General features: G+C 43.0%; 1 protein-coding gene across 2 annotated transcripts in view; it reads right to left on the bottom strand.

The window, feature by feature from the left end:
* Positions 1–1,441: 1,441 nt before the first annotated feature.
* Positions 1,442–9,323, bottom strand: part of EFCAB11 (EF-hand calcium binding domain 11) — a 54,682-nt gene continuing 46,800 nt past the window's right edge. The window contains exons 6-7 of one of the 2 annotated variants that reach the window (XM_080993199.1): positions 2,759–2,865; positions 1,442–1,744 (exon numbers count right to left, since the gene is read on the bottom strand). In XM_080993199.1, coding sequence (XP_080849325.1) covers positions 2,787–2,865 — 79 coding nt within the window. In that variant the 3' untranslated portion in view covers positions 1,442–1,744; positions 2,759–2,786. The remainder of the gene's footprint in view (positions 1,745–2,758; positions 2,866–9,323) is intronic. The other variant, XM_080993198.1, reaches the window with a different exon arrangement.

Below are 9,323 nucleotides of genomic sequence, written 5' to 3'. Positions count from 1 at the left end.
TATTATTATGGCAGATGATAATAAAAACAAGTGCAGTCCTTTGCCTAATGTATGGGTCTGAATGTGGGAAACCAAGGTTTACATCCGCTGTGAAGCTCTAGGAATGTCATTGGGTAAATGAGTCTCTTTAACCCGCCACTCAGGTTTATTTGCAAGCCTAGCAGTGCAGCTTTCTCCCGACTGAAGTGCAGAGTGTATGAGGACTGGACATTTGAGGGAAACCAAAATGCTTGTTTACAAAGCTATTGTACTACCAGCCTTACTGTACGCTTGTGAAACATGGACCACTTATAAACGCCATCTCCAACTCCTCAAAAGATTCCATCTCAGAGAAAATTTACACATCACTTGGGAAGACAGGTGAACTTATGTCAGTGTACTGGAAGAAGCAAAGATCACCAGTGTCAAAGCAATGATTCTTCAACATCAACTTCGTTGGGCTGGTCATGTTGTTCGGATGCCTGATTATCATCTTCCAAAGCAACTACCCTATTCCGAACTTAAAAATGGAAAGTGTAATGCTGGTGGGTCAACAAGAGGTTCAAAGACTCTCTCAAGGCAAATCTAAAAAAATGTAGTATAAACACCGACAACTGGCCTATGAACGCTCCAATTGGAGAGGAGCCTTTACCAAAGGTGTTGTGAGTTTTGAAGATGCTCAAACTCAGGACAAAAGGGAAAAACATGCTAAGAGGAAGGCACACTTGGCAAACCCTCACCATGATCAACTCTTGCCCAGAAACCTATGTCCCCACTGTGGAAGGACGTGTGGATCCAGAATTGGCCTCCACAGTCACTTACAGACTCACTGTTAAAACTGTGTTCATGGAAGACAATCTTACTCGGCTACGAGTGATCGCCAAAGAAGCAGCAGCAATCTTACACATGTGTATTTGGAAGCAAGGGCTTCTGATTTCATTGTAACTTACTCCCCTGCACAGGATTGCTACCTAAAAAGCTCATTGAGATGAAAGGTGGCACACAAAGGGCCACACAAGTATTTTTTTTGGACAACCCTGCCAAACCCCAGACTACAGATTATGTGCTCATATTATGTATTTTTTCTGTAAAGTGTTTTGAAAATGCTTGAAAACAGATGTACATTTATGTATAATAAATAAAAACCTAGATAGATAATTCCACAGACCCCCTTCCTGAGTTGCATGTGGTTATTCAATATCAGGGGCGCACAAACTGCAGCCCTCCAGATGTTTCTGGACTAAAACTCACATCTTCACTGATCACTGGCTAGGCTGGCTGGAGCTGATGGGAGTTGTAGTCCAGCAACATCTGGAGGGCTGCAGGTTGTGCACCCCTGTTCTATATAGATGGATTCATTCACAGTATAAAAAACTTCCCCCTTTCACTTCCAAACAAATCAGCTTTATCGGCTAGCTTTGCTCATATTAACAATATTCATGAAGAGGAAAATCAGCAAATGTAAAGGAAGCAGAAGTCAAAAAACAATTTATTGGGAAAACAGAATATATGTTTAAAGACACAATACATTCCATAGAAGGTTCAAAAGACAGCTTGTTCATGGCAGCATATCTACCTTGATTTGTTTAAAAAAGATTCTGAAGGAAAATGTTTTGTAGATTTTAGAAAACCTTGGCTATGGAGTTTTTTCTTTGGCTGCTTTCATTAGATGAGAGGAAGCGCTGACAAATTATCCTGTCCATAGTTCATTGCCGATTCAAAGTCTTTGAAGCTAATATGGCCATCAGAATCCTGATCAACTTCCCTACAAAAGAAAAACATTGACACTTAGAACTATCACTACACCATTCTTTCTTATTGTGGATCTCTGGTTATACATAGTGAAGGCAAAGGCAACAACATCTGACTATGCCATCCGTTTTGTGGAAAGTTAATATGGCTTCCATAACAAGGAACCTAGAACTATTAAGAGTGTGCTATGCTGTATGCATTTGCCAACACACCTGCTCCTTACTAAACTCTTTATCTGCCAGGGAGCCAGACCAGGGTATAAAACAGGGATGGCAACCTGTGGCCCTATGTTGTTTGGTCTCCTCCAGAATGACCAATAATTAGGGAGGAAGGGAGCTGTAGCCCAGCAACTTCTGCAGAGCCACAGAACAGCCATTCCTCATATAAAAATGGAAGCAGGGTAGCGATACCGTTCCAATATCCCACCTATTTTGGCATGCTTTGATGTCACATGAGAGGAAAAACAAAGTTGCTGTCAGTCTCTTGCTCTTAAGGATATTCCTCAGAGGTGCTATCATAAAGGAGCTCATCATAAGGAGCAGCATTCTGGCCTTATAAAAGCCATCCTCTAGTTCCTTCATCAATTTTCAGTCCATGGACTGTTTAGGAGATATTGGTCAGGCACATTCCCAAAGGGGACTACTGTGACTAATTGAAAAGAGTATCTTAAATTATCAGATTCCCCAGGATAATACTAAACAGGATGCTTGTTCTTCACCTGGATAAGAATATGCTAATGAAAAGCTCAGACATTTTCTCTAAAAAACATTTCAGCATGGCAAGAATGAAATCAAACAGGCTTTCAGAACAGACCCTTTTCTGAATAGTTTTCATATGCCACTGATAACAAGTTTTTAACTCTTGCTGTGGAGCCTGATCAAACCTTTGACATTTTCTCCAAATATGTGTGACTGAACTGACTGTTAAGTTTCCACAAGCTCACTTAACGTAATCATTTAACATGCTTCAACAACTGTTTTGCAGTTAAAAAAAAACCTTGGTCAAAGTACGGTTAAAGCATTCTCACTCTTCTGAATGTTCAATGGACGGCATTTTCAATCCATATTGGAGCACTTGAGTCCAAAAGAAAGGCGAGAATCAATAGGAGGCTGTAATAATGGACGCTTCCATGTGCTTTAGAAGAGTGGCAAATAAAAGACAGTTTCAACTACTTAACACAATAGTTAAACAGTTGGCTAATCCATATTAAATGATACTGTGGTTTAAGGTGTAGAGTGGCAATTCAACATCTCCTTAGTGATTGTGAATCAGGTTATTTATACAAAGCAAGGCTGGGCTCATTTTTTCTGTTGAGAACTGTATTCCCTCTGTAATGCGTTGAGGGCCGCATGCAGGTAGTGGAAGGATTGAGGACAATTGGAGCCAGAGGCAAAAGTGTCCTGGGTTAACTAGTCCAGAATAAAGAGGGCCTTGCTTCAATCTTTAGCATGATTAGAATTCCCAGTTCTATGCAGATCTACTTAGAGGTAAGCCCCCTGGAGTCATGCTCAGAGGATTTTATTTTATTTGGTACCACATACCAATAAAGCTACTATTCTAGAATGCCAACAAAAGCAATTCCTTTCTGACTTTAGTGTGCTACACCATAACAGAGTAAATGATATTCAGTTTGATTATACAGTGGTACCTCTGGTTACGAACTTAATTCGTTCCGGAGGTCCGTTCTTAACCTGAAATTGTTCTTAACCTGAGGTACGACTTTAGCTAATGGGGCCTCCCGCTGCCGCCGTGCCACCACCACGCCATTTCTGTCCTCATCCTGAGGTATAGTTCTTAACCCGAGGTACTGCTGCTGGGTTAGCGGAGTCTGTAACCCGAAGTGTGTGTAACCTGAGGTACCACTGTACATTGTTTGTAACGGTTCATCTGACCAAGGTCTAACATTTTTTATTTATCATACTCAATCAAATAAAGTTAATAATGAAAAAGAGTTTTAGGGTGCAAAAATATGCTCAGGAGCCACTGAATAAGGTGCCATAGGATTTGATGGAAGCCCTGCCATGCCAGCAGTATGTGAAATTTGCTACTGCCATGACAGATATGCAAGTGAAACACTGCTGGTGGAGCTGATCCGCTGAAGATATGCCAGGGGTGTGATTAAAACAGGGAGGAGGCATGGGTGGCACAGGGATGGCACGCACGGAATGCATTTATGCAGTATCTAATACTAATACTAATAATTTATTTCATGTTCTCTACCCATCTGACAGGGCTGCCCCAGCCACTCCGGGCACTTTCCAACAGAATATAAAAGAACACAACCAAACATCAAACATTAAAAGCTTCCTGAAAGAGGACTGCCTTCAGATGTCTGCAAAAAGTAATGTAATTGTTTATCTCTTTAGACATCTGATGGGAGGGCATTCCACAAGGAGGGCACAACTACCAAGAAGGCCTTCTGCCTGGTTCCCGGTAACATCACTTCTCACAATAAGGGAACTGCCAGAAGGCCCTTGGAGCTGGACCTCCAAGTCTGGGCTGAACGATGGGGGTCGAGGTGCTCCTGGTATATACAGGGCTATGCACCTTCAATCAATGGTTGTGTCTCCATTGACTGCACATTTACATCAGCTCCAAACTTGATGTGCACAGAGAATAGTATCAGTTGATAATTGCATGGTCCAGGTTATTTCATGTGAGGAGAAGCAATCTTTGAGGTATTGGTGTCCTGAGCTGTACAGATATGGTGCAAGTCAGCATCTGCCATTTTAAAATTCCAAAACAGTGAGATCATAACTCGTAAGACAGAACATGCAGCATATATCTCTATTTCCTTGTCACACACAGTGATAGTGGGGGAACAGTGTCTCCTCCACACAAGGGGTTTAGTTGTGGAAATTCATCCCCAGAAACAGGTAAACGCCCTACCAACCATCGCCCCTGCTGGCCAAACGCAGTGCTTTTGCCTTGTAATATTCCTGGATGCATCATAAAAGTGAAGAGTCATAATGAAGGCAACACCTCCATCTTAACTCACACTTGTAGCTTATGAAATACCTACCTTTTTGATTCAATAAACAAAATATACAAATTTGTAGTCTAGAGTAACTACATTTTAGAGTACATTATTCATTAACTTTCTACAGTGGAAAAACCTAAGTGTAGATTTTGTTGCATTTGGTACCTAAGGCTGATCTTTTACTGGAACTGTAGAAGTAATTAGTATCACAACTTAACTCACTGTAGAATATAAATTACCCTCTTATTAAATTAGATAATTAAGGTCTCCTAAAGCTGGTTAAGTTCCCTCCCACATCTGTGGTAAGGAACCTCTCCAGCTGGAATATTTTAAATCTCAATGTACCATACAAGTAGATACTTGAAAAAGGAAGATATTCGGTGTGTTGCCTGCAGTGTTGCTCTTAAAAAAGAAGTTCTGCACACTCCAAATATGCCTCCCATGAACAGTATAAACCTACTGAGATGCAGAGCCATGATAGCATCTCTCATCAGGATGCTGCTTTGTCACACTGCAGCATCATGGTTAGACCATACATTCCAAAGGGAGATGCTTCTATACCTCTCAAAGTAGCACTCAAGTGACTTGTTCACCTTGAGACCACAGAATGAAAGGCCTGCTCACCATGCAGCATGCCCAGTATGCCCTGAGATGAATGCGGAGCCAAGAGCAGTGGGAGACTGCTCAAAAAGGAAGCTCTGCATACCTGTGATGTCCTACCAATGTGTTGTCCAATGGCAAAATAAATTCCATGTCAGAGGTCCATGTAGCCAACCAGAAATTTACCAATACACTAGTTCCACCTCCCTAAAGACTATGAATTTACATTACAAAAGGTGTGGCCAATTCAGACTACCGAGCTATTATAGAAAAGAGCTTAACTGGAGAATGTGCATTTAAGGACAATACAGTGGAAAGCTATCCATTCAGGGTCAACTGAAGAGGTTAGTGTAAGAACATAATAATAATAATAATAATAATAATAATAATAATAATAATAATATCTTTATTGTCATTGCCCCCTTCGGGGACAACAAAATTAATTGACTGCTCCATAAAAACACTAATTAATCAATACAGTATAATACAGCAATGGAGATTAGATGACTTTCAAAGTCCGGGCTTCCCATTCAGGGCCGAGATCGCTCTGGAGAAGAAGCTGTTCTTAAGACGGCTCGTTCTTGTCTTCATCGTCCTGTATCTCCGTCCCGACGGCAAGAGCTCGAAGAGACAGTGACCAGGATGCGATGGATCTTTTACTATGTCCAGTGCCTTCCTATGGCACCTTGTGGCATAAATCTGCTCTAAGGTGGAGAGTGGGCAGCCAACAATGCTCTCTGCTGCCTTAACAACCCTGCACAACCCCATCCTGCCCTAGGTAGTACAGCTTCCGTACCACACACATAAGCCATAAGTGAGCACGCTCTCAATGGCACAGTGATAGAAGGCAAGCAGCAGTTTCTGCGGAAGATGGTTTTTCCTTAGTATTCTCAAAAAGTACAGTCTCTGCTGCGCCTTCTTCACAAGCCCCCTTGTGTTGACACTCCAGGACAGATCCTCTTGTAATTCAATGCCCAAAAATCTGAACGTTGTTACCCTCTCCACACAGACCCCATCAATCAAAAGTGGCTGGACGTTGCTCTTCTGTCTCCTGAAGTCCACCACAAGCTCCTTTGTCTTCCTTGTATTTATGAGCAAGTTGTTAGCTCTGCACCACTCTGTCAGCCGCTCCACCTCATCTCTATAATCCGTTTCACCCTCCCTTTCAGGGATGAGCCCAATCACGGTTGTGTCATCTGCAAATTTGACAACCCTATTACTAGGGTGAGTAGCGACACAATCGTACGTGTAGAGAATATAAAGGAGCGGATCCCTGTGGTGTTCCTATGTTAGTCTTGAGCATATTAGAGGTATAAGGGCCCAACCGAACCCTCTGTGGGCGGTCTGACAAAAAGTCCAATATCCACCCACAAAGTGATAACGGAAGCCCCAGATCTTCCAGTTTAGACATCAGATGTTGTGGTAGAATGGTATTAAATGCCGAGCTGAAATCTAAAAAAAGCAGTCTGGCATAACCCCCCCGCTGCTCCAAATGTGCAAGGACGGCATGGAGGGCAATCGCCACAGCGTCCTCTGTCGATCTTTTCGTTTTATAAGCAAATTGGAATGTGTCCAGTCCTTCTGGTAGGCAAGCAATGACATAATTTCGTACCAGCTTTTCAAATCACTTCATGATTATAGGTGTGAGTGCTACTGGACGAAAATCATTCAGATCTTCCGGGTTAGATTTTTTTGCTATTGGAACGATAATAGAGGACTTTAGGCAGGATGGAACAATAGCCTGGGCTAGGGATCGATTTAAAATCCCAGTGAAAACTCCTGCTAGTTGATCTGCACAGTCTCTCAATACCCTTCCAGCTACCCCATCTGGCCCTGTGGCCTTCCTTGGGTTGATTCCCTTCAACACCTTCCTCATCTCTTCTTTTTCCACAGAGACTACTGCATTCCTTTGTACTGATGATGGTAATGGTGGTGATGATGGCAAAGCCTTCACAGGGAGTGGTGGTGGTGTTGGTAAAGCCTCAGCAGGTGTTGCTGCAGATGTTACTTCAAAACGGGCAAAAAAGGCATTCAAATCCTCTGCGAGGGATGCCCCTCCCTCGTCTGCCAGGGAGTCCTTGGATTTATACCCTGTTAATTCTTGTACACCTTGCCACACCTGCCTGGTGTTGTTACTTTGTAGATGATTCTCCAGCCGCTGTCTATACGCCTCCTTTGCTACACGGATACCTCTCTTTAGATCGGCTCTAGCTAAGCTGCACAGTGACTTATTTCCACTTCTGAAAGCAGTATTTCTTGCCTTTAGCAACCCCTGGACCTCCTTTGTCATCCAGGGCTTCCTGTTTGGGTAGATCTTTATCCGGCGCCTCCGTGTTACATTGTCAGTGCAGAACCTAATATAGTCCAACACTTGCTCAATATGAGTCTCTACATCCTGTTGGGCGAATACCTCCCAATCGGTGTCATGAAAACAGTCTTGTAGTTGTTGGGATGCTTCAGCTGGCCATATTGTAATATCCCTCTTTATAGCTGGAATCCGTTTCCTCAGTGGAATATATTCAGGAGTCAGGAGCAGGGACACATGATCAGATTGGCCTAGATGTGCCAATGATTCGGCCTTATAGGCCTGTTTGACATTTGTATACAGCCTGTCCAGAGTCTTTTCTCCCCTGGTTGCACACTTTATGTGTTGATAGAATTTAGGTAGGACCACTTTCAAATCTGCCTGGTTGAAATCCCCGCATACAAGAAATGCAGCCTCGGGGTACTTGCCTTGTTGCCTGCTAATGGCATCATGCAGAAGACCCGTTGCCTCATTGATGTTCGCATCAGGTGCAATGTATACTATAGTTATCAGTACTGCTGTAAATTCTCGGGGGATATATATAGGTCTGCATTTAAGCGTCATAAATTACACAGTTGGGGAGCAATAGCTAGCTATCACAGCGTGGTTTGTGCACCAGCTGTTATTCACGTATGCACACAAACCTCCCCCCCTTCTTTTAACAGAGTCCTCTGTTCTATCATGGCGGAACACTGTATAGCCTGTTAGCTCTATGGCTGAGTCAGGAATAATTGGTGTCAGCCAAGTTTCTGTAAGCAGCAGAAGACAGCATTCACTCACAGTTTTCTCCGTTGCTATCCACAATTTCCACTCCTCCAGCTTATTCACCAAAGATCTCACATTCGCATAGAAAATGCTGGGAAGCGGTAAGTTATAATGTTGTGTCTTCAACCTTAATTGCCTTAATCGCCTTCCTCCTCTACAGCCTCTCTTCTGTTTACGGTCTCCCCTGTGTCTCTTTACTCCCCAGTTCTTTGAAGTCAAAAAATCTTCCTTGCAGACGCGGAGACGCTCACAATTTGTGCAGCACTCACTCCGTAGCCGAATAGATAACATGTCCTGTCGACTATAAACAAGTCTATTTTGGCAGGACAAAAAAGCCAAATTCTGAGTTGAGGAGCAACCAGCCGCAGCATCTATACGCGCCGCCATGTTTACTTACTAAAAGAGGCTGCTGGATCAGGCCAATGGCCAACCAAATGTCTGTGGGAAACCAGCAAGCAGGTTTTGAGCACTAAAGCCCTCTCCCCTCTTCTGGTTTCCAGTAACTGGTATTCAGAAGCATTGCTGCCTCCAACTGAGGACAGCCATCATGGTTAGCACCTTCCCCTCCATGAATTTTCACCTTTAAGTCATCCAAGTTGGTAGCCATGACTGTCCCCCTATGGGAACTGGTCCCATAATGTAACTATGCGCTGCATGAGGAAGTACTTTCTTTTATCTCTCCTGAATCTTCCAATCTTCAGCTTCATTGGATGTCTATTAACTCCCAAAACATGCTAGGAGGCACTGTTGAGCTACATCAGAAGATGGGGTTTGACACAAGGATCAACCAAAATGTTTGCAAAATAACCCTGCTCTCTCTGTGTTAGCTCAGCCCTGATTTTAATTAGAGGAGCTTTACACTTGGTATACTGTTTAGAAGGGTAGGGACTGCTAGATTAAAGATACCTAGCTGCAGATATACTACTATATAGGACGAAGCTC

This window comes from Podarcis pityusensis, assembly GCF_964106645.2.
Source record: "Podarcis pityusensis genome assembly, chromosome: 1".
NCBI lineage: Eukaryota > Metazoa > Chordata > Lepidosauria > Squamata > Lacertidae > Podarcis > Podarcis pityusensis.
This window is presented reverse-complemented; position numbering and strand designations above follow the sequence as displayed.